The following is a 24,825-nucleotide window of genomic DNA, read 5'->3' on the forward strand; positions in this document are numbered from 1 at the left end:
GATGGCGGCGGCGGCGCGGCCCGGGAGCTGCTGTGCGGGGCTGGGGTGGGGCAGAGGGACACGCGTGGCAGCAGCAACGGCCTCGGGGACCAGGGTCACCTCCGGAACAGGACGGGGAGACGGGGAGCAGGAGAGCGGCGCGGTGGGGACACTGGAGCGGGGCTGCAGGCAGGGACACTGGGAGCAGGACAGGGACAGGGACACTGGGAGCAGGATGGAGTTGGGGGCATCAGGAGTGGGACAGGGACACTGGGAGCAGGGCTGCAGCAAGGGACACCTGGAGCAGGACATGAATGGGGACACCTGGAGCAGGATGGGGACAAGGACACCAGGAGCATGGCTGCAGCCAGGGACACCGGGAGCAGGACAGGGACAAGGACACTGGAGCAGGGTGGGGATAGGGCCACCAGGAGCAGGGCTGGGGCTCACCCCGCTGGGAGCTCGTTGCTCAAGGCAGCGCGTCCCCCCGGGGACCTGTGAAGTCAGTGGGGACGAGGGACGAATGAGGACAACGGAGGGGTCAGGCCAGCGTCACTCGTTGCTGATGACCCCGCTGCCGACGGGGGTATTTGCCCCCTTGGCGGGTCCTGGTGCTGAGCCCCGATGAACTCATGCCAAGGACGGAAGACCCCCAGCACCCGCTGCCTTCCGAGCAGTTCTGCGTGCTGGCGTGCCTCAGTTTACCTTCGCCACTGCCCCAGGCCAGCGCATCCCCTGGGGCACCCTGCGCCCAGCAAAGCTCCTGTGCCGGCGGCAGGGAAATTCCAGCCGCTCAGAAGGGGCTGGGGGTCAGGGTCCGGCCGTGCACAGACCCCATTCCCAGGGAAGAGCCGCTTCTGTGGAAAATTCCCAGCCCGTGTGCGTGGGGCCGGGTTTTCAGCTGCGAGAGGGCCGCTCGGGCCCCAGCGCGGGTCAGCGTTTTCCAGCTGCTGGGAACTGCATGCGTGAGAACCGGCTCCTTCCCACGCCTGCCCGGGCCGCATCCTGCCACCCCTCCTGGGGCGAGAGCCGGGGGGATGCTCAGATCCGTAGGGATCCGTCGGGCATCCCAGCGCCGTGGTTCTGCTCTCCGGAGGGCAGGGGCGACCGGCACCGATGCCCGTGGGTGTATGGGTGCCCCCGTGGGACCCTCCAGCCCTGTTATCCAGCCCTGGAGAGCCCAGGGCTGGGATTGGAGCCACCCGGGGGGATGACAAATGTCCCCTTCCTGGGACAAAACCCCTCACCACGATGGGATGGAGCGGCCGAGCGCTTGGCTCCAGAGCCGGGGGTCGCATCCCCTGACCCCGGGGACGTGCCGTGCAGCTCCGAGCGTGCTGCTGGCCCTGCGGGCACTGATCCTGCTGCAGCCCTGAGCTTGCACCGCTCCATGAGACGCCGGGCCTGGTCCCCAGGGGCCCAGGTTGGTGCTGGGCTGTACTGGGAAGTGAAAAGCACCCCCAGCAAGGCCGCAGGCAGCTTGGCTGGGGTGTAAGGCTGGTCTTGCCTGCACCAGGCAGGGCTTGAACCCCGCTTTGCCCCAGGGCAGAGGGGGAACACACCGTCGTGAGGCCACAGTGCCGGTGAGGCGGTGGTGCCGGTGAGGCCGCGGTGCCAGGGCGGATGCGGAAGGCGATGGGGAACCTCCCGGCACTGCCCAGCAGGAAAGGCTGAGCCCAGAGATAGGACTGGAGCCCCCGGCACCGCGCGCCCTCCCACCGGGTGGATGGGATGGGGCAGCACGCGCGGGCGATGCCGTTGTCCGCCGGCAGCGGCAGGAAATCCTTCCCCCTCCCCAGTTTCCAAGCCCCGCTGGCGAGCGGTGGCCCCGCATCATCCCCCGCCATATCCAGTTTCCGCAGAGACCTGGCACGCCACGGGATGGCTGGACACGCTTTCCCGGGGCTGCTTCCTATCCCCCCCGTGTCTACGTCAGCCCAGTGCCTCCCAGTTTCCACCCGCAGCTGGGAGGTTTGGGGGGCCATCCTTGGCTTCACCTTCTGCTCCCAGCGCACCCCCCTCAAGCCATCTTGAGCCCCTCTGAGCGCAGGGATGCTCTGGGGCCGGGCCAGGCTGCCGTGGCCAAATTCAGCACAGCATCAGGGCGATCCCAGGCGAGGCTCAACCTGGGGGGGCAGGGCCAGGGGAGAGAGACGGGGTAAAAGCCTCCACGAGGTGCAAACCAGCCCTGCTTTCACAGCACGCGCTCGGGAGCAGACCCGGGGCCGAGTCCAGACGCAAGGGAGAGGAGAAGGAGCCCTGGAAACCTTTCAGAGCACGAGCAGCTGATAAGATCCCCTGAAAACACAGCAGGAGCCCAAGACGCAGCAAGAAAGGAAGAAAATCTTAGTGCGGCACCGGATTGTCCTGGGTCAGTTAGCTGCTGCCGGCAGGACCGGGATGGCGGGGGGACACGGAGCCCCTGGGGGTGGGACAGCGCTGAGGACAGCGGGAATGGGGGCAGCGCGGGCTCTAAGCACGGGTGAAGGCAGAGCCTCTCACAGCGCTGCCTTCTCTCGGCGCAATCAGACTGAGCCCTGCCTGGAAGTTTGTATTAAACGTTTACGAGGGTTCAAAAAAGGTATACAAAAAAGGTAAAAGCCACATTTGCCTCTTCTCCTGGGGAGGCTGGTAGAAGCACCCCCCCCCCAGCATCCCCACCTCCCTCAGCTGCCCAACAACGCGCTTTGCCCAAGGCAGCCAGGAGAGGGTTAGCAGAAAGCTCAAATGCTTGACGCACGTTTACGCTCAGTCCTTAGTAACCTCGACATTATATTCACGCTGCTCTGCTGCAGCCGGGGATAACCCATGTGCCTGGAGAGAGCCTATCCAAAGGGAAAATCTCCTCGCTGGAGGCCGTAATGGCTGAAGACTAATAATACAAAAAACATCAGCGCTTGGGCTTGCTCCCTGCACGGGGCACACAGTCCTTGAACGCCCAGGGAGACTTCTACAGCCACGGAAGAGCAACCTGAGGAGCAGTTCCCTGCATGCCCTGAGCGTCCAGGAGCCAGGGCTGGGCAAGCAGGGATGGGGAAGGACAGACAGACGCCGGCCAGGACTCAGGTCAGCCCTCACGCCGCAGCAGCACGTTCACATGGGGTAGTTGAGAACGACGTCTTGCTTGGCCAGCTCCAGCAACATGGGGTCATCGAAGAACTTGCTGATGCTCACGTCCTCGCTCAGGCCCTGCAGGGTAACCGCAAAACCAGAGGTTATTCCTCCGGCAGCCAGCACTCATACAGACAGCAGAGATCTCACAAGAAAACCCTGGTGTCCCACAGTAAGGTAAATTTTCAGGCTCCAAGGAGGCAGGAGAATTTGCAAGGGGTCAGGCATTCCTCAGCGGTTTGAAGACACCTAACAGTCTCTCAGGAAGCTGCAAATGTGTGGTTGCTGCTGCTGAGCCCATCTACCAGCTCGCTGCCCTCCCAAAGGGGAGCCTGATTCCCTCTGCTCCCGGTGTGGTCCCAGGTGCCTCTCCAACCCCCCAGCCCAGCTCACTAAACCAGCACGGAAACCAACTGTTGCTTTATTCTGCAGGACAAATGGACTAAATCAGGCCACCAAGGGGTCAGATGGGCGCTGGGAAGGGAGCGGGGCTCAGTGGATGCTGCAGGACCCTGCTTTCGGCTGGAGTCGCTGCCAGATGAGTCGCTCACAGGACTATCACAGGCACCGGGACCATCACAGGCACCACCAGGCAGCATGAGGGATCAGGAGTGAGGGAAGACCCGAGGCACAAAGGACACTGGTCCACTCTGGGAACACAGAGGGGACGCAGCATGCCCAAGGGACAACACTGCAACAGCTCAGCTGCTGCTACAGACAGACGGAGGGACACTACAGGCACTGCTCCCAGACGTACCTTCCTACGCCTGGTCTTGATCATGAACTCTCTGGCCAGATGCGGGGCTGGCTGGGGCTCCAGGGGTCGGATGACGATGCTCTTGTCCAAGGGGTCACCAGGCACAATCTGAAACACAGGGCCAGGACGTGAGCGATGCTGGGGGCTGCTTCAGCCTCCTGGAGAGCCTGAACTGCAACGGGAAACACCCCCGGGCCCTGCCGACACCCCCAGCCATGGTCTGACAGCCCCAACACCCCATCTGTTCCCCTGGCATCATGTCACTACTGGTGATCACTCCTGTGAGAAGTTACTAATACAGTGCTGCTGACCCAAGCCAAGAACACGGCCCACCTTCCCCACTTGTTGGTGTACTCTAAGACCTCTAAAAACCTGCTAACCAAACAACCCACGTGGGTCCCAGTCAGCGCAACCCTCTCTAGAAATCAGGCACACACTCTTTTCGGAACCAAGCCTCAGGCTTTCACATCTTGACCTTTAAGCCAGGCTCAGTCACTGCTGCTGCTCCTGCCTGGCTGTACCACAAGCAGCTGGGCACCTCACAGGGGTAGCTCCCACAAGACTCAATTTGCCCCAGACAGGGAAGTGGCCAGAGGATGGTATTTTGCCCCAAACCCTGTTTTCCATAGATTTAAAAAGCCTTCTCTGAGAGGCAAAGCCAAAGTGTGGCAACCCATGCCTTACAGCAGACTGACGGGTCCGAGCCCTGCTCCAAGCCCTCTGCTCCCCAAGCTGCAGAGCACCAAGAGCACCAAGCAGCTTCCCTTCTCCCGGACAAGGATGTCCCCTCTCCCTGGAGGACCCTTATGCTCAGCAAGCAGCAGCATTCAGCGCTGCCTCGCTGGGGCAAAAAGTGATGTGATTTGGAACAAAGCCGTTGGCTTCTGGCAGACACTTTGCAGCTAGCGTACAAAGCCTCCCCAACTCGAGATCCTTTGAGGATGTTCTCCAGAGAAATTGTCCTGCCCTGTGTGAGCCGTGGCACTGAGCTCTGCTGAGAGCACCCACCTGGTGCCTGATCCTACCGTGTCCCTCTTCCCACTCTCCCCAGGGCATGGACTCACCTGCCAGTGGTGGAAGACGGAGAGTGAGAAGGCTTGTCCCTGCGTGTGGGTCCTCAAGTCTGTCTCAAACCCAAATGAATCGATGGCTGGGATGAAGGCTTTGATGGTGTAGAGAGGGGAGCCCGGGATTGGAGCATCTTGCGTCACGTGGCCTCTGCCAACACATCAAAACATTAGTCTTCCTCTACGTCATAGAATCACAGAATGGTTTGGGTTGGAAGGGACCTTAAAGATTGTCCAGTTCCGACCGCGTCATGGGCAGGGACACCTTCCCCTAGACCAGGTTGCTCAAAGCCCCATCCAACCTGGCCTTGGACACTTCCAGGGATGGGGCAGCCACAGCTTCTCTGGGCAGCCTGTGCCAGCGCCTCACCACCCTCATCACAAAACATTTCTTCCTAATCTCCAATCTAAACCTGCTCTCTGTCAGTTTAAAACTGTTACCCCTTGTCCTATCACTACAGGCCCTGATAAAGAGTCCTTCCCGTCTTTCCTAGAAGCCCCTTTTATATACGGAAAGGCAGCAGTGAGGTCTCCCCGGAGCCTCCTCTTCTCCAGGCTGAACAACCCTGACTCTCTCAGCCTGCCCTCACAGGGGAGGTGCTCCAGCCCCGTGACCATCTTCCTGGCCTCCTCTGGACCCGTTTGAGCAAGTCCGTGTCTTTCTGACGCTGGGGGTTCCAGAGCTGAACGCAGTACTCCCAGTGGGGTCTCATGTCCCTTTATATATCCTCCTCTCTGACACTCAGGAAGAACCAGTTACAAACCAAAGGCTGCGAGTGATCCCCTCCCCACACAGCACAGGGGCTGGGATCAGTCGAGGAAGCTTTCAGCTGTCACTTCATACAGATTTCACCCTCTCCCCTTGTTTTACAAGCAGTGCTAGGACCGTGAGTGTCTCTAGCAACCCAGATCCCAAGCAAGCAGTTGCTGCTTTGCAATACTAAGGTGATGGCAGTGGTCAGAGCAGCTCACCTCCGCCTGGCCAGGACTGTGTACACCGCAGACACGCAGTCGGCAGGAGCCTGCACCTCCACGAAGTAGTAGGGCTCCATCAGGCGAGGGGTGGCCTGTGGGGAGAAAGGGACACGAGCCACTGAGCCTCAGCAGTGCCAACACAATTTGGTTCAAGTAAGAGTCAGGGACTAGCACGCTCTGGTCAAACGCAGCGTCTGACTGGGGATGAAAGGGTTCCTCCTGCCCCGTGGCCGCCCAAAACCAACGTCAAACCAACAGTGAAAGGAGCTTTTCTCCTTCTGGCCATGAGTCATACGCTTCCCTCTCCCCCACGCCCACCCTTCCCAGCAAGCCAAACAGTAGCAAAGAGGGGAGACAGAGCAGATGCACACAAGTTTCCAGCCAGACTGGAACGTGATCGCTTGTAACACCCGTCTACCAGCCCACAGGGTGCTGGAAACATTAATGGATGAATGAGTCAGTTTAAACCAACATCCTTGGGCAGATACCGCAGCACACGTGCAACCCGCGCTCCTTGGAGCCCACGGGAGCCAGCACGGCGTGAGGCTCAGTCTTTGTCATGCACGGTGTAGTCCTCACCATCAGGAAAGCGGAATACACCACTCGCCGGGCCGTCGGGATGATCTGTCCTCCACCCCGGTGCAAGGGCTCCTGAGCAATCACTGCATCCAGGATCTTAAACTTCACGTTCCGGATCACTGAGGAAGGGCAGAAATGACAGTGAGTGACTCGAGGGGGACGTTCTCTGCCGTACCAGCACCAACCGCGCATCCCCAGAGAGCCTGAGCACATAGCAAACATCCAGACAAAAACCTAGAGCCATCCAAAGAAGTTCTCCTAAATTTAATTCCAGCAGGGAAGGCAGGACCATGTCCTAACCCTGCATACCCAAGATGGGCAGTTCAGCAGCTTATCTAGCAGGGTGTTCAGTGGTCTGCACCTGAACTATATGAGGAACAGAGCCAAGGTCTGGGGGAGCCAGCTTGCCAGGTGGCAAGTGCCAGTGCCTGGGTGGCATCTGCAGCCAGGAAAAAGGGAGAGGTTCTGTTATCTCCCTTGTCACCCATCCCCAGAGCTGTCCCCAACTGTGGCGTGCAAAGGGAACCAGCCACCGAGGGACCGCACCAGCAAAACCACTTGAGTGCTTAGGGACGGAAGAATTTAATCGATCTTATTAGCTCCACTTCTCCGCAGGTCCTACTTACATTCATCACAGAGAGGCCCTTCCCTGGTCCCCCACTGAAATCCCTGCACAATGCTGTCCTTCACAGAGCCCAGCAGCGACTTGTCCACCTACAGACAGAGAGACAGACTGCTTCAGAGACCAAATCTGCATCACGAGGCAGCAACGGACAGACCCCAGTGTTTAAAAGCCAGTTCCTAGAAGAGCAGCAATGTCCCCTGATACCCGCAATGTCCATCCCTCCCTCTCACAGCTCAGGAGCATCATCTTCAGAGTTTGGCACTAGAGCTATAAATTAAGAGAGTCCGTATTTTGGTAATCCTGAAAGGCAGGCTGATTAGTAGCCAATTTTGAGGACATCAGCCCAAATAGCAACGCCTGAAAAATAACAGGTGATTTGCTAGCCAGTGCAGGAGCATGGCGGAGAAAGCACAGCAGATCTGAGATCTGGCCAACCAACAAGCACTCCAGCAGCATGCCTTGCTGCAGGTTCTGGAAGGAGTGGTCACCTCTTGGCACCACAGGACAAACACCTCACTGAAACGTAACCCCCCTGCCCGTGTTTCTCACCTCTGAGGGCAGCGTGTCATCTACTAGGATGTTTGGGCCAGTGGCGTCCGGCCCAAAGGCCCAGATGGAACGGGCAGCCAGCAAATCCCAGTCATATTTGGTCTGGAAGAATTCACCCAGCTTCTTTCTGATAGAAGAAGAAGGGAAGAAATTTTAGGAAACAAGTATCCAACCTGCACTCACAATATATTTACGACCCTGTTCCCTTCAGGCATAAAAGGGTCTCAGTTTTTTACCTGGAGCAACTCGTTTGCTGGGGCAGGGGTGCTCACAGACTAGCTGGTGGCAATACTGAGCCCAGGACCCCTGCCGAGAGGCTGTTGGCTGATACTGTGCACCTTGCAGATCCCAGCATTCCCTTTTTTCCCCCCAATTACTTGATTCTAGATGGATTCCTGCTCTCCGCAGATCGGTCATACCTGTTCCACGTTATCTGGACCACTTCATTTTCAATGTCCTCTGCGAGTCCCTTCTCCAGAGGCTCAGCAATCATCGTGATCTTGTTCCTGAGAAGAGAGACAGTTGCAATTAGTCCGCAGAATGATGGAAATGGAAGTAATTGGCAGGACCTCAGGGACTGCGCACTGCCTCGAACACAGCTAGGGAGATGAAGCCATCCGTGTCCTTCGCTGTTACCGTCTTGTAAAGACAGCCCAGGCGCTTAACGACTGCTCTCCGAAGGCTGCTCACCTCCAGAAGCAGATTGCTAAGGGACAGCATGGCTCCATCCCTCCTGCCAGATGTCCAGCGCTCGTCCGGGCTGCGGGAGGAAGCCCATGGGCCAGGCCTCTATCAGAGCCAGCACTCGCCGTGTCCGACACACGGGACGTTGCCTTGGAGAGCCCCACCAACGCAAGTAACCTGCCCCCACAGCAGGTCACTCCACAAGCCCAACAGCTCAAAGACTGACCTAAGACTGGAACCCTTCTGTTCCCAAAAGTAAAGGTTGCCAGCCACGGAGAGAGTATACCAAATAAAAGAGGGTAAGAAGAACCCAAAACCACAGGGGAACACAGGAAAGCCATCTTCAGCATGTGACAGATGATGATTTCCCTGAAAATTCAGGCATTAAAATGCCCTGTTCTCCTAGATTTCATAGTTATTCAGAGCTGTGTTCCCTCCCGGGCCTCTGTCTTTCAAACACGTGTATCTCACAACGCATTGCTGGAGGAAGACGACAAGACCAGGCCGTAAGACTCCAGTGCATCAGCAGGAAGGAAAAAATCTGTTTCAAGACTAAGAACGAATAAGAGAAGACAAAGCTTTTGCTCATGAAAACGTTTGGGGAGTTACTGAAGGCAGCACTGGGCTCTTTGGCACCTGCTCTAGGATCCCAATACATCTCCTAGTTCTGGAAACGCCACAAAACTGCTGAGAAAGTGTGAAATTTAGTTAAAAGAAAAAAAAAAAAGAGGATATGGATCTGTCTTTATTCCCTCCATTCTGAAAGTTCCTACAAAGCACAGAAACACCCCCGGGACTCAGGAATGTTACTGAGGAGTTCAGCCGAGCTGCTGCAGCGGCAGGCTGCCAAATCGGGCCCGCGCCACTTGCCTGGACAACGGCCACCGAGAACAGACCCCTCAGAGGGGGCGAAGCCCCATCTCCAGTGAACCCCTCCATCTGCCCCCCTCCCATGCCCAGCTCGCCCACGGGCTCTTACTTCTTGTTGGGTGTCTCAGCAAAGCACTTTAGGGAGGACGTTTCCACCACTGTCTCGCAGAACGTCACAACTGGATCGGCAACCTGGGATAACGACAACAGGTTTGTAAGGTTTTCAAGTACTTTTTTTGCTTTTAAACAGACTGTTTGACCCCTTTGAACACCTACAAGAAAAAACTGGTTGATCTGCCAGTGTTTTCATCAGCCTTCAATATGAACCAGAGGCCTGCGCAGGCAGCTTTACTAATTCCTTCATTCAAACGAGACAGGAACATTTAAACCTAATTCCAGGTATGAAAAATCCTGCTCAATTTAGTTATTTGATGCTAGCCAGGCAATGGCTGAAGTACAGGAAAAGGCTGGAACATGGTCACACACCCCTCTCCAAGCCGGTTTTCAGGCTCTCAATCACAACGGTGTGACACAGTCAGGCTGTAAGAGTTACTGTTGCATCCTAGCAGCCCTTTTTTTCCTTTTAAAAGGACCTGACAAAATCCATGCTATACATTCGGCTAGGTTTATTTTCCCATTCTTCTGAGATAGGGGGACAAAACCCTCTCCCCAGATGGGAAAATCCCTCTCATTTCCTCACCTTGATATCAATCTCTGAATACATCTTCCGTAGATCGTGCATCACACAATCCAGGTAGAGCTCCCCCGTCCCCAGGATCACGTGCTCCCCAGACTCTTCTACCTGAAAAATAAGACAGCGTTACTGCTCACAGCCCCTTGCCTTCCAGGCTCCCACACAAGCCCGAGGAAGTATTAGCTTTAACTAAATTGGTTAGGATTAGAGCACCCCAAGGAAAGCTCCCACAGCCTTTTCTAGCAGAAAGTGCTGATGTGCTCTGCAGAAAGCTGCTTCCCCGGCACAGCAAGGTGCGTGTTTTTCTGCTGGATTTACAGTTTTCTGCTATTTCCACATGATTTATGAGATCAACTGCAACAGCATGGAAAAACCCGCAACAAATCAACCTACAGTAAAAAATTTATTTTTAAGATCAGCCTACAAGGTAGCCCACAGCATGAGCTGAAACCAGCCACGCGTACACCATAAATACCTTAGTAGTAAGCGAGGGGTAACTCTTGTTGACTTTGCGGAGACCATCTAACATTTTGGGGAGCTCCGAGGGGTTGACCGGCTCTACAGCTATTTTGATGACAGATGTGGTGTTGAACTTCAAAGGACGGAAGATCTGAGCCTGAAACCAGATAAGGACAAAGAGCTGAATCTCTCCGTCATTAGATGGCCACTGGACTTAGACACGGCGTTTGAAGCTGTTCTGTTTCCCTCAGTGGCTCTTGTGCCCTGGCACCTCGGCAGACAACGTTTCTCTAACCTCACCGCTGGAGCTTTCGGGATGCGCTCCATCACCTTGACTCTCCGTAAGGCTGAGCGATACCAGCCACGCACAGTACCTCCTCGTTGCCCCGAGGCTCCGTGACGGTTGCAGTCTTCACTATGGGCTGGTCCACTCCTTCTATCAGCACCCAGTTGCCAGCAGGAACGCGGTTGACCTCAATGTGATACCTAAAAGGCAGGGGAGCATCACTGCAGCGCTCGCTGCTGCCAGCCTCAGGCCCCTTGCAGCGCTGCCCTCCTCCCTGTCCCTGGCAGCAACGACTCCTCTCCCAAACGAACACATTGCCAGAGCTTTCCGTACCTCGCAACCGAGATCCAGAGGCGTCCGACGGTGCAGATCTGGGAATCCTCCTCATCTTCCAGGGTATAGTTTTCTCCAAGGACCTTCACAGGCTGCCCAGCATGGATGGTACCACTGAGCACTCTGCCAAAAGCGTGGAACTGAACGCCGTCATCCGTGCTGTACATTTTTGTTGTGTGACACATCAGTGGACCCTTTCCAGGAGAGAGACAGAAAAATAAGCCTCTTTCAAAATACAGTAAAGAAACAGATGCAGACCTGGTAGGACTCATGGATACAAAGGGATTAATGGGCTGGAACTTAGAAATACTTGTTTTAACTTGCCAAGTCCTTCATTTCCTTCCACTGGAAGCCTTACATCTCCTTGCCCTGTATGGAGACCCCTGGAATGACTCTGGTGGACTTTTCTGGAGCAATCCTCCCTCCTCTTGTGGAGTAGTAAACAGTGGTTGGAACAAGGCCATGAGAAGAAATGTCATCTGCTGACCTGCAAACCAGCTCAGGGCAGAACACCCGAGCCTCCACAGCTCACAGCTCTCAGTCCCATAAGGTCACTCCACAACTGGCGATCTAGTGACAGTCACCACTCTATAGTTTTGTGGGGGTAATTACAACTCATTAAAACAAGCGATTCATTTTCTCTCCAGACATCAGAGCAAAAGTCACGGGGAAAATTCCTCCCTAGCTGCTGGCTGGCGTTGGTGGCTCTAGACAACTCTGAATGACAGCTCAGTACAAGCTGTTTGAGGAGGAAGGTTTTTGCAAGGCTTTGATAGGAAAGGTGCTGACTAATGTAGACTTATTTTTATCAGCAGAGTTCAGATCAATTTTCTCAGAGTTTGGAGAGAGAATCAAACTTCAAGGAAAAGCGACAAAAAGGCAGCAAAAGGACACAAAATCACCCTGCAGCTCCCACGTGCTCTGAAGTCCTGACCTAGTCCTGTTCTTCTCTGAACACTGTCAAACAATTCTCTCTCTCAAGGGCTGCCCTGGCAGGCAGCTAAAGTTTCTCAGAGTGAAGAGATTTGTTTCAGTATCGGATGAGAGGTTTCAAACTGCTGGAAGTCAAATCTGGGCAGATGGCTGCCTAGGAGGCAGCTGCCCTGTCAAAGCAGCGAGAGGAGGGCATATTTGCCACGCTTTTGGACACTCAGAGCAAAGCAGAAGAGTTTCCTTACGTCAGGGTCGCATTCACTCATGGCCTCCCCTAGATCAGAGTCGACGCCACCAGTGTAGGTATGCTCGATTTTTGTCTTGGCTCCCACCTTCGGGGAGGGGATATGCTGCACACACATGTCCACAAAGCCTGGAAAAGTAATACTTCATGAGAACACGATTAAACAGTGCAGAGGAAAGAAATGGACTCCAATAAACACAAGGCAAAGTCATTCTGACTGCAGTGCACCCACAGCAACGGGGAAGATGTGAGCAGTGTCTCAAGCTGTCCTTTGGGTAAATGGCTTAATATTTTATATTTGGAAAGCTGAGAAGGGATCTGTGCAAGTGAGCACTCCATAGCTGTAACACAGCCCTTGAATCTGCTGATGTGAGGCCAGGGTACTGGGAAGATCATGGAGGGGAAGATAAACAGCATTTACCTGTGAATTCCCCAAAGAACTTCTTGCAGACAAGCCGCAGGAGGGGCCGAATGTTCAATTTCAATTCTTCTTTGGTCAGGTGGATGCCAAGTTCATCCAGAGTCCTCGGCAGGGTTGTGTCCACGTCCCCCACCACCTGCAAGACAAAAAGCCCCACTCTCAGCTTTGCTGTGGGGGTCCAAGCCAGTAACTCCCAGGTGCAGCTTCACACACCAGCCCTCCCCCTCAGGGCTCTCGACCTGCTCTGGTTTAGAGCTCACACGAGAACTGGCTGGCTGGTTCAAATTATCACTTGGTTGATATCAGAGCATAGTAGAAAGAGCAAAGGCAGTTCTATTAACTGCACAAACATAGGGCTATATTTGCAAGGAGCAACTGTTAAGGAGTTGCTCACCCTTGCTCTGCACCCCCAAACCCAGAAATCTGAAGATCCCGCTGCATAACAGGACAGGCGAGTCCCACAGGCACCAGCCACACCACCATCCAGTCTTCAGCCCTTGGCTGCTCCTATCTGGAACTGCGGGAAGGAGAATGAACCGCCACATACCTGAGCCAAGATCTTGTACAGGGGCTCCAGGATGAACTCCACGAAACTGCGCTGGGAACTGCTCGTTGGGGCCTTCTTAGTGAACTTGCGGCTGTTGGGGGACAAAAGGAGAGATGTGAGGAGCAAGCGCTCTGCAACCTGCAAGCACCCCTACTGCAAACACAGCCTCTTCTCCCTCCCAACCTCCCTGGGAAGCAGTCACGGACACAGGAGGCATGCTTACTCCAAACGAAGGCCAGAAAAGGCTCTCTGCTCCCACTTACGGGATTCAGGACCACATGGATTCACACCAAGCAGGAGACTTGACTCAACCCTTCCCAGACACGGCTCCATCACAGGATCATAGGACAACTCACGTTGGAAGGGACCTGGGGTGGTCACCTAGCCCACGTTTTACAGGGAAAAGGGGGGGAAACCCATCAATAAACGAATGGATATTTAAACAGGCTTCTTACGTCTTCGGGTTGAAGTAGATGTCACCCCAAAGCCGCTTTGCAAACTCCTGGTAATTGATATCTCCTAAAGGGAAAAAACAAATGACAAAAGTATCTCAGATGTCACTGTATTTCTCTCATCTTGGAAATCTTTGGGTTTGGGCTTTTAAAACAACCCTGAGGATTTGACTGATGCTGGTGAGTGAACACTTGGTCCCAATTCTGAATAAATGATTAAGCCCTCACCTGGGAGACCAGGCAGAGAGGCAGGCAGAACACAGTCCACTGGGGACGCCAGCAGCAGCCCAGGTACCCCGCGGGTTCGCACACTTGCTCCTCAGGAACGTTTCAACCCTCTCAATTACACAGAAGGTTAGAGCTGAGAAGACCTAGCCTGCCAGACACCGCGCCGCAGGAACCCAGTTACATCTGCTTCATTTTCCAAACGTTAACACTGCAACCTGACGCCATAGAGCCAAGGTGCTGGGACGGCTTACACCTCATCTGCCCCGCGGGCTTATCACAAGCATTTTCTGCCTCGCTGAACATCTCCAGGTTCTTTTCTCTTTTTCAGCTGATGCACTAAGCGCATAGCCAAATACCCAAGTGCTGAAGGAATAGCGCAGTCCTTGGCTGTCATGGTGAATTTACAAATAATAAGACAGCGGCGATAATTTACAGCAGTTTCCAAACAAGCTTTTGCTGTGGGCAGATGTGCAAGCATAAGAAATTTCATGGTGGCTGCGGTTTTGACAGTTAAACTACTATAACTCATGTTATTTGAAGTGCGGTGGCTGCACATAAAATCCCTGGTGGCCACAATCCAATATTACCGACTTCAAGTACCTGTTCAGCTCATGTCCGCCCCACATGGATGGCATCTCCTGCCGACTGTGCCTGCATCTCCATCAGTCCCCCAGAGAAGGGGTATCATCGTAGCAGGCACTGAGTTAACGCTGTGACACCCAGGGAGCTCATTTATTTCTCCAAACTCACGAGGACACACGATAGTCCTGACACATCAGTCCCTGACCTCTACAACTTCATCCTCCCTCAGGCTAACTTCTCTGCAAGAGCCAGGCCAGCTGCTTTACAGCATCCTTCTTCCCCTGCTCACGGCTCCTACAGATCACCCCGAATTCCCCAGTGCGAGACTTCAAAAATCTTGGCTGTACAGCTGGCTAATGCGAGCAAAAGGCCCGCTTTTACAAGTGGCAGATTGCCTTGAGCGGGCACCTGGGGAACAGAAAATTAAATCAAAGCCAGAAAAAGACAGTTTCTTAAAAAAGAAAGAGGGCAAGAGTGCAAAACCTTGTGGGCCAAGCTTGCGCCTGGCTGCAGCTGAGTCTCAGACTCTGGAGACTTTTGTGAAAAGGCAGGCAGAACTTAACTGCTTCGCTTCTGAGCTGTTCTGATACGGAGGCAAAGCACAACACATACACTTGCCTTTGACTGCCATAGCAGGACTTGTTTTTTCTGCTTAAGGGTATGTATAAAATATTGGCTTCTGACTCAAGAAACATTCATCAGGGAAACTATCTAGCTAAAACCAAGTCAGAACTGTATTTTTGCTTTTTACCACCCAGGGCTCAGATCTGCAGTAACCTTCAACCTCTAGAAATTCAAGAGCGCATATACTGGCCATATATGTGCAGTGAAAGCCAAAGCTGAATGGCTTAGAAAGCCTCAACAAAATAGGTTAGGAAACGAGATGCTAAAGTGTACAAGGTTTCTGGATAATCCTCACCATATGTGTCTGCATAAATCTTTGCAAAAGATCCCAGCGTGAAGCAGATGCTGTACTGCGAACTGGAGAAACACACGTTCCCCAGAAGGGGAGACAGAACGAGGTTCTCATCGGTGGAATACATGCTGAGAGGAGACAGTTTTTTACAGAAAGGAGGGGAAAAAAAAAAGAAAAATCAGTGTTATGAACCAAGGAAGACACTTAAATCCACTTCCCACACCAAACAGCAGTATGTGATAGGCAAGGATTCTACACTGCCAAACGGCATCTTAAAACGGGCTGCAGCACGCTTGCCATTGGAATTGCAGGGTCAGTATCATTTTATGACTATAAATTTCAAAGCACGAGTGTACAAAGAAATATTTAAAGATCTAGACCTAAAACGTTACCAGCACAAGTGCTTTGTATTTTTTGCCAGGTAGAGTTTTTCTTCCCCTAAAAAAAGGCAGCAAAGTTGGTCAACCAAGCAAGGGAAAAGATAATACAAGGCAAATAACGTAGGGATAGAATTGAATGGAAACAGTTTTAATGAGCTCACAAGCATGCTAGACAGGATAAATCATCCCGCTCTGAGCTGTCTGATGCCAGTAGCAATCAAACAGAGACACACGCAAGTGAGCTCCTGTGCAAATTCAGTCTGAGGTTATCCAGGCTACGGAGCAGACACACACAAACTGAAGGGAAGAGTGCTGCTAAGAACAGCACCTGGATGCAGAAGAACCCACAGAAACGATGCATTGCTCCTGTGACAGCTAGAAAAGACGTCCCTCCCTTCTCCGGGCAGGGTCTTGCAGGGAAATTCGACCATAGTCCCTGTTTAGGGGCTGGGGCAGCGAGTTCCTATCAGTTTTGTAACAAACATTTAGGAGCCTGGCAGCCAGACATCTCAGCCTGGACAACTGCAGTGTATTTGAGACATTTTGGAGCACAGAAGTTCCCTGCTCTGGTCATATCTCCACTTTCCCTACTTTTTAATGGGGGAAAAAGAGCTGATCCCATGAAGCTTCTCAGAATTCAGGCAGGATCGGGCCCTCCTGCATAATTCAATATATTGGCCGAGACGAATTTCCAATGGTTCTTCCTGCCCCATTTTCTACCATTCACCATATCAAGAGACAAACTCATGAGTTCTTAGGCGCACACAGGGCTCCCAAAGAAAAGCAATGGAACAGCGACAGCAAGCACTCACAACACATCATCGCAAACACCCATACCTGATCAGACCGTTAACTTCGTCTACGATATGCCGGAGTTTGTAATAAGCATCTGTAGGGGGCAATTTCAGCTCCAGGATCAGTCGGTCTATCTTGTTGATGCACACGGTCACTGCGAGCCTTTCCTGCACCGCGTGCTTGATCAGCCTCTCTGTGTTCAGCATCACCTGCAGGGAATAACAAGCGCAAACGCCCCTAGCGAAAGCCCGCCACAAAATGCTATCTAGGGCGTGACAGACAAAGCAGCGACCCTTACACGCAGGGCTGCAACTCTGTAGAAAAGCCTAAGCTCAGCCACCAGCGCTAAGCTAATCTTCCTGAAATTTAGAAGTAGGTGCTAACCCAACCGAATTCCTTGAATCCTACCCCTTGGACATCTCTGATATAAATAAGCTGCTCAATTTTAGGTATCATGGGAATGGCGATGCAAACAAGTTAGATAATCAGCCTACAGGTCACACACATCACATCAGCCCTGGACACAGAAGCCAGAGGCTTGGACTCCCTGTTTTGGCTGGAAAACACTCTCGCTTCCCAAACTGTCCTCCAAAAACCCTTCACCCCAGAAAGCTAAACCCATCCCAGGCCTTCATCCTAAGGATCAGAGACTCCAGAGAGAGAGGTTTTGAAGTTAAGCCCTAGGAGAACCTGGCACTCACCCCCTCAGCTGCATCAATGAAAAGTACAACGCCGTCCGAAATACGAAGGCCAGCTGTCACCTCGTCAGAAAAATTGACGTGACCTTCAAAAACACAAAACGGTAGTGAGAACAAGAGTAAGCCCCGCCACCGGCAGCACAGAGGGTGGAAAGCCGTCCCTCTGCTCCGCAGCTTGCTCTGGTCACTGGTACCCAGCGAGGCAGAAGACAGACTGCTTCCTCCTCAGACAGGGACCCGGGAGCGGCTGCCAGAGCTCCGTATAGGGATTCGCTTCAGCTTTAATGCTATTTTTTGAGAATAAACACAACTCATTTAACAGGCACTTTTCCTCACATTTGTTACTGTTTTTCTCACAGCTCCGTGCAAGTACTTCAGGAAAAGAAGGAAGATTACTTCTCACCAAAGAACAACAGATGCCTCTCCCTCCAGTCTCCTCCTGCGCTCTAACCTCCCTCATCTTGAGCTGTAACTCAACAGATGTGTCCCAAGACGCTCTTTCCTACACTTTGGCCTTGGTTTCTTACAAGTTGATCCAGGATTATGTTCCCTTCACAGGAGCTTGTCAGAGGCTCGAGAGAACTTGCCGAGTCTCACTGTGGGGCGACAGCGTTTGAGAAAAGCACGGTCCCCACCGTGCATGATACCCGGAAAATCCAATTCTACGTGTGCTCCTCATACACTTGAGCAAAACACATTTTCAGCCCCATTAACCCTCAATTAGGCCTGCTAATCAGAGACACAAGCCTGACTAAAAGCCAGCTGCACAGTCGTTACTGCTGGAAGTGATTTCAGAAGAATCAACTTAGCTAAAAGCTCAGGACTAGGCTGGAATCATCTACAAAAAACACAAAACACGGGTTTACATCTGTGAAAGAAAACTTCCTAGGGTTTCATTGCACCCAAGTGACGTTTCCAGACGAATCAGTGAGGTTTCAGGGTACAGATTCTTTTTTTGTTTTTCTGAGAGTCAGCGCTATGCAACCCCACCACAATCCAACACAAAAGCTCTTTGAAGGCCCTCGTTAGCCATCACTGTACAGGTTTTCACTGCTCTGCTCCTGCCAATAGCACTATCCTGAAGACCAAAGGGGTTTAATAAGGAGAGAGACCCTGGTTCACATGGTCATTTATCTGCTCCGCACATCAAGCTGCCTTCAGCTAATGCATCCCAAACCAGGATTTTCAGGATTACACAATCACCTGGAGTATCGATGATGTTGAAGAGAAAAGACTTCCCTTTGGTGTCTGGCAGAACAATAGTCACTGGCGTGCTCTTGATCCCTACTCCCCTCTGAAAGACAGGAAACCAGGATTACCAGTTAAAAGAAAAACAAACACATCACCATGTAAAGATGTAAAAGACAACCAAAGAAAAATCAGAAAGATGGAAAGAAGGAAACATCCATCCAGGACATCCTGTCACTCCCAGGGAGCACATAACCACCCCAGATTGCTGCAGTATCCAGCCCAGCTCCTCCATCCATACTGGCTCAGACTGGTGAGCTACCACTGCCCAATCCATGCCTCATTTCAGCTGAGGAAGTAGAATATGCAACACCAGAGACAGAAGATGGATGGTTTTCTGTGCTTTTGCCCTTCTGCTGCTATCAAGTTATACCTCAAAGCGTAAGATTTGATCACCCAGAGTATAAAGTAGAGCATTAAGACGAAGAGAAAGAAATGCTTCATAGGATTGTTCCGGTCATGACAATATTTAGCGAGTAGGACAAAGTAAGATTCCCATTCACACCCAACCACATGGATTCAGAGCACCCAGCTAAGAGTTCCCATCAAAGGAAACAGAGGAGAAATATGTTTATTTTGAAATCATAGTTTTTCTCCCCATCCATCACTGCTGTGAATCCCTTCCACCTCTTCCCCTCAAAGAAAATAGGAGTTACCCATATGCCGGGATAACTCTGGTAGAGATTACACAGGTTATCACCTCAGATAAATAAAATCCTACGTGGAGATGAGGGTTGCAGGAAATGGAAAAGTTCGACCAGGGACCTTACAGAGGCAAACAAGAGGAGCAGATCATTTTATTGATAAAGAAAATAATCAAAACGTGGAAGGCACAAAAAGCTGTTAAAATGGAAGAGGAAACCGCTTACAGTAAGTAACTGAGTAAAGCATGAGACAACTGGATAAAAATCACTGCCTGTTCTACAAGACTCACTCACCTCTTGCTCTGTGAACAATATATCAGTGTAGCAAAGCTGCAAAGACAAAACAAAAGTCAGAACATCACATTTGGGTATCAAATATTAAGTTTGAAGCAGGACGCAATAACTCTTTACACACGGTTAAGGTGGCAAGTACGTGACAGAGACGGAATTAGGACTGAGCTCTGGCCTTCCAATCACTAAACCACATTTTCCCCACGTACAGTCATGCTCCCTCGGAGTGTAACACCCAAGCCACGTTCCCCAGGGCAGGAATACACCAAAAAGCTCACTCACATCCTGGTCATAGCGCTTCCGGATTTCTGGGTGCGTCTGTTCTATGAGGCAGTCAACAAAACACGTCTGAAAAATAGCAGAGAAAGGAGGTGACTGTGTTCCGACAGATAAATACAAGTACAATCCCATCCCTCCAGTGGCAGCACAGAGAAAGTTGGGCACGTTATTTATTCCACGTGGCTGAAAGAAAACCTAGAAATAACTGCATTGGCAAGGGGAGCAGAAAGAGACTGCTGCTGCGGAGATCGAGGGATCAAGAGCAATGGTGAAAGTAAGCAACAAACAGATCGTTACTACTACCCGATACACGTTGGAAATTCACACTACCTTGCCGTGGTGAAGGTGCCCACACAGAGTCACATTTCGAATTAGCTCCGAGTTGTCCATCAGATCTGCCAGGAAACTGGAGGAACAAAACACAAAAGACTGTTGGAGGCTTCTGCTGTGTCTAAGAAAAGTAGGAGCCGTTTCAGCTACACTTTCTATCCAAGGTGCCCCCTGAATCCTCTCCAAACTTTCACTCTGCCAATGCCCTGCGGAGGAAGAATCCCACTTTCCAGATGGGGAGGACAAGAGAGTTGGAGTCCTAGACAGATGGCAGTGGGTGGGAGGATACGGAGCTGGTAAAACTGCCAGCAATGGAATATTATTGAATATTCTTCTTCTCTCCTAGTCGGTATTAGAGCAAAAGTCACATCCATGTACTCAGATGATTAAATACTTCCACTCAAATAGTGGCAGGCAGTCAAGTAAATCACAGAGCTGGATAACGAGCAGCCCACGCAGTTTTAAAAGGTAGCCACAGGGCTCCGCAGACCATCATGAATTCTGGTTTTCAGGTCTTAAAACAGTGATGTTCCCAGGGACTCAAGAAAACAGTAATGAAATTTAAATCTTTTTAGAATCAGCAAATGAGCTGGGTAATGATGGGCTGGTCACTTCTGCATGGATCCTGGCCAAAATATAATTGAGATACTAAATTACCAACTCCTTTAAAAAATAACGGGAGGCTGTAAAACAAGTATTCATTGCTATGGGTCTGCAGAAAATAAATGCTGTCAAATAATCTCCTTTTTAAAAAGATTTAATTTTCACTGATGCGCTAGACTTCTTAACGGACAACATTTTGATTAAGAGCTAGAAAATACAAAAATCAATAATAATACTGATTAAAAGCTTGCTTATTGGTCTTAAAATAAGGCTAAATGGGAAATCAATACCAAGCTTGCAAGTTTCTGGTTAAGTCCCACAGGGAATCTCTCCTGGCCCCATCCTAACCATTTATATCAATGAGCAGGATGACGAGGAATTCATTACAGATGGAAGGAGCAGAGGACACAGGGATCAGGAACGTGGTAGATAATGAAGAGTACAGGTCATTGACTAAGAGCAAAATGTACTGCTTCGAAAAATAAGACCCAGCCGGCTTTCTGGTTTATATCTGGCTGTACCAAAAATCTCTCTGATCAATGAACACGGCCAAACTGAGAGTATCAGGGGACAGCCCCGAGAAGCTGCCATTCCTGGGCATCCAAGTAACCAACTGACTGAATACGAACTCCAGCGAAATTCTGTTGCCGGAAAATAACAGGATCCTTGATGATACGCAGAGGGACTGCTCACGTTGGGGTCTGTTTGGCACATGGGGAACTGCTACTCAGCCTGCATCTGGTTCCAGGATCTGCACTTGAAGACGGCTATTAAAAATTGGAAAAAGCTCTGACTAGCCATGAAGTGGCGTATGGAAAGATGAGGCTAACAAGACGCTCACGCAGCTCAATCTGTTCATCCTCAAATAGAAGACGATACAGAAACACTATACACGCAGGGATACAGAGCCCCTCCGCCCAGCGACAAAATGTTGACGCTAAGATTATATATTTTTAATAGGGAAAGTAAACAACTGTTTTTATTCCTTTCCAAAGTTGCGTGAGATATTATATCTCAGTTTTTAAATTTGTTTGGAATTTTTCCCAGGGTTTTCTCTCAACCCCGGTGTCCCAGCAGCTGCTTTGTGGGGCACAACCAGCAGAGACGATCAAGTGCAGCAGAAGTGCAGCTTAGCTGCAGCGTTACGCTGACCTACGATGCAACTTTGCATACAACCGGTGGCATAAAAATTCCCCCCGGAAGCTCCTCCAGGATAGACGGGAATTAATTTGAGACAGCAGTAGGCCAATGGTCACTGGGATCAAACCAAAACAGCCCAGTATGAGGTGTGCCACGCACTGACCGTATAAATATGTCTTGAGCCAGTCAAGAAAGTTTGCTTCCAGCAAACCTGCACCACAAGGGTTTCCGATTATCGAGCTTTGTATCAGCTGTCGAGGTAACATTTACATCCCAGCGTCAGAAAACTATGCACTACGCTGCATTATGTGGAGGGCAAAATATCTGTAAAATGGTTAGTCCTGTACTTTCCTCCTCTTCTTTTTGGTTCAAAACCTGGGAAGCGGCTGCACTCAGTTCTGTTGCTGGTGTCAGTAAGGAACGAAGCCAATGCCCCCCGAAATCTGCCTCCTCCACATAGTACACACCACTCTGCCTCCCCACCTTTGCCTGCAAACAACAAAAAGTGAGGAAATCGCAGCACAGATGGCTTGGGCCAACGTACACGCTTAAAACCCCTATATATTACTTACTCCATCTCATAGACAGTGACCGGTAACGTCTGTTCCATCAGAGAGAATTTTTTGGTTTTCACGGGTTTAATAATAGGCTCTGCAAACAAGAGAAAGAACAATAAACCACTGTTACCAGAGACCCTGAACCCAGCAGGCTCAGAAACGGTCGTTTCTGTCTGCACTCTTGCAGACAAAACCACAATTTTTACGCTGACAGAGTCTCTCAGCTTTTTATAAAAGCAGTTGTACTAGATCGTTGTAGGTCCCTTCCAACTGAATTATTCTATTCTATTTAGAAGGATCAAATGAGACGACTTAAATGCATTTTCATTTCTCCTTAAATATCTTTCCAGTATCTGCTGATATCTGTTCTTCAAAAGATAAGTTCGTTTGGCATTTGTAATAATCCCGAGTGCCAAAACGTGTGCAGCACTAGACAAACAAGAGTCTCTGCATTCCTGGGGCTGAGAGGGAATTCGAAAGGGGCATTAAAACCGATGGGGAGAATGGAAGGGAAGATTATTTTCCCTTTCCCAAGGATCCACCAAGAGTCTTCTCCTTCCTCCGTACCTGACTCGCTGCTTCCTCACCACTTACCAGTGAGAGGCTGCGTGTCTTCCTCTTGTACTATCGTCTCTACTTCGGGCCCGTAGACCTCCTCAGCGGTGGGATAGTATTTCTTATCCTCATGCAGCACCACCTCCATCCCAGGGTGGTCCTCGTCATGGTCCCCCATATCGTCATCATCATCATCATCCTCGAGCTGCAACCAATGCTCACATTCAGCTGCTGCCAGCACCGAAGCGCTTTACAAACACCGCTCACCCCAGAAAGCACAGGCTCCGAGTCGTACATCAAAAGAGAGCTACAAACCCAGCCAGGGAACCAGCAACGCGGCCCCGGCGCCTCACGTCAGGCGGCAGAGCAGCTTGCAGAGGTGCCCTCTGTAAGCAACGCACCTCGTCCCGCTGTGGGACGGTGGCACAGCCTGGAAAGGAACAGCGAGAGCACTTGCAGCGGCTCCCGCCCCTCGCTCGCACACACAACACAGCTCCGGTCACACACAACACCACTTTCAGACAAACTGCAGGAATGGGAGACCAGAAGGGGCTCCTCGGTCCTCCGACGCTTTCCCCATCGTGGCACGGCAGCTTCTGCTGCCCTCCCTGCCCTCGTCCCTCTCTGGTGTCCGTGAAGCCTTGCTCTGCCTTCGCCACCTGGGAGCTGAGCTCCCTGCGAAGCTGCTGTAGCGTTGGTGTGTGTTACTACAGGCCTGAAGCCCTCGCTGAATGGATACGGCTCCTCCATTTGATCGAGCACAAACCAAAAAGCCAAATGCGGCTTCAGCTACAGAAGCTCCCGGTTCCAACCGCGATCCAAGCAGAAACTTCGTCTTTCCCTCTACGACAGGCACAGGACGGCAGCTTTTGCTGAATCCTTTAAAAACCAAATCCCTCTGATCCTCAGGAGGCAAATCCCGCCCCTGAACAAAGCCCGACTGCAGAGCCAGAGCCCGGCACGGAAAAGGAACCACTGGCAGCTTGTGAAGATTGCAGTGCTCAGCCCCGGCTCCCGCGGGGGGTGCGGGGCAGGATGAGGCCCCCACGAGCTGCTGCCCCTCCGCCCATCCCCACCGCTCACCTCGTCCAGGTCCTTGGACTCTCTCCCCAGCTCGTCATCATCATCGTCCGAGTCCAGCTCCGGCCCGATGTAGTTCCCAAACTCGTCGTACAGGTCGGTGTCCATGCTGAGGGCGGGAAGCAGGGGCTCGGTGCGGGCTCTGCCCCGCGCACCCACGGCTCCCCGGCCCCAGAGCCACCCACCGCACCGGGGCTCCCTGCCCGGCCCCAGCCCCGGCCCCGGCCCCGGCCCCGGCCCCGGCCCCGGCCCGCAGCCTGCGCGGCCCCCCAGGCCCTCCCTCCCCTCACCGGGGCCCTGAACCGCCCCGAGGGCTCCGGCCTGCCCGCCGAGCGCCCTCCGCCTTCACCGCCTCCTCCCCGGGTCCCTCTCCCTCTCCTTCTCCCCACCCTCACCGGCCCCGGCCCCGGCCCCGGCCCCGGCCCGCTCTCACCCTCCGCGCTGCCCTCGCCGCCGGCGCCGCCGACACCGCCGCAGAAGGCCCCCGGGCTGCCCTCACTGCCTGTCGCGACAAAGCCCGCCCGCGCCCGCTGTCAGCGCCGCGCCCGCGAAGGAAGGGGCGGACGGGGCGGGCGAGGCCGGGGACGGTGCCGGCGGGGTCCCGGCGGGGTCCCGGTGGCCGCGGCTCGGGCCGGGCCGCGGGGGGCGGCGGGGCCGGTTCTGTCAGGCGCGGCCCGGGCAGCCCCGCCGGGGCCTCGCGCCGCGCTGCCCTGTCGCTATGGCGACGGGAGCGGCGCCCGCGCGCGGCGGCGGCGGCGGGAGCTCGGCTGGGCTGTCGCGATAGAGTGAGGGGCCCCGGGGCCGGCGGTGGGCGTGGCCCGGCGGGGCTGTCGCGATAGTAGCGGAGTTCCCAGTTGCCATCCCTGTGCACAGCCTGGCAGGGCTGTCGCGAGAGGAGCGAGGGTCCCTGGGGCTGGTGGTGCGTGTGGCCTGG

The 24,825-nt window shown here is 52.9% G+C and overlaps 1 protein-coding gene across 1 annotated transcript; it reads right to left on the minus strand.

Annotated features, from left to right (window-relative positions):
- Nucleotides 1-2,544: 2,544 nt before the first annotated feature.
- On the minus strand, nucleotides 2,545-24,399 carry EFTUD2 (elongation factor Tu GTP binding domain containing 2). The gene is made up of 28 exons (XM_082331696.1): nucleotides 24,325-24,399; nucleotides 23,895-24,000; nucleotides 22,851-23,016; nucleotides 22,272-22,350; nucleotides 19,957-20,032; nucleotides 19,630-19,695; nucleotides 19,351-19,386; nucleotides 18,368-18,458; nucleotides 17,168-17,250; nucleotides 16,509-16,675; nucleotides 15,295-15,419; nucleotides 13,569-13,632; nucleotides 13,114-13,204; nucleotides 12,567-12,702; nucleotides 12,147-12,274; nucleotides 10,969-11,162; nucleotides 10,724-10,835; nucleotides 10,366-10,506; nucleotides 9,897-9,998; nucleotides 9,306-9,388; nucleotides 8,062-8,148; nucleotides 7,643-7,769; nucleotides 7,095-7,182; nucleotides 6,469-6,587; nucleotides 5,887-5,981; nucleotides 4,912-5,065; nucleotides 3,848-3,955; nucleotides 2,545-3,168 (listed from the first exon to the last, which is right to left on the minus strand). The coding sequence occupies exons 2-28, from the start codon at nucleotides 23,997-23,999 to the stop codon at nucleotides 3,073-3,075; spliced, it is 2,919 nt and encodes a 972-aa protein (XP_082187822.1). The 5' UTR covers nucleotide 24,000; nucleotides 24,325-24,399; the 3' UTR covers nucleotides 2,545-3,072.
- Between the last annotated feature and the right edge of the window lie 426 nt (nucleotides 24,400-24,825).

This window comes from Platalea leucorodia (assembly GCF_965183815.1).
Source record: "Platalea leucorodia genome assembly, chromosome: 22".
Classification (NCBI taxonomy): domain Eukaryota; kingdom Metazoa; phylum Chordata; class Aves; order Pelecaniformes; family Threskiornithidae; genus Platalea; species Platalea leucorodia.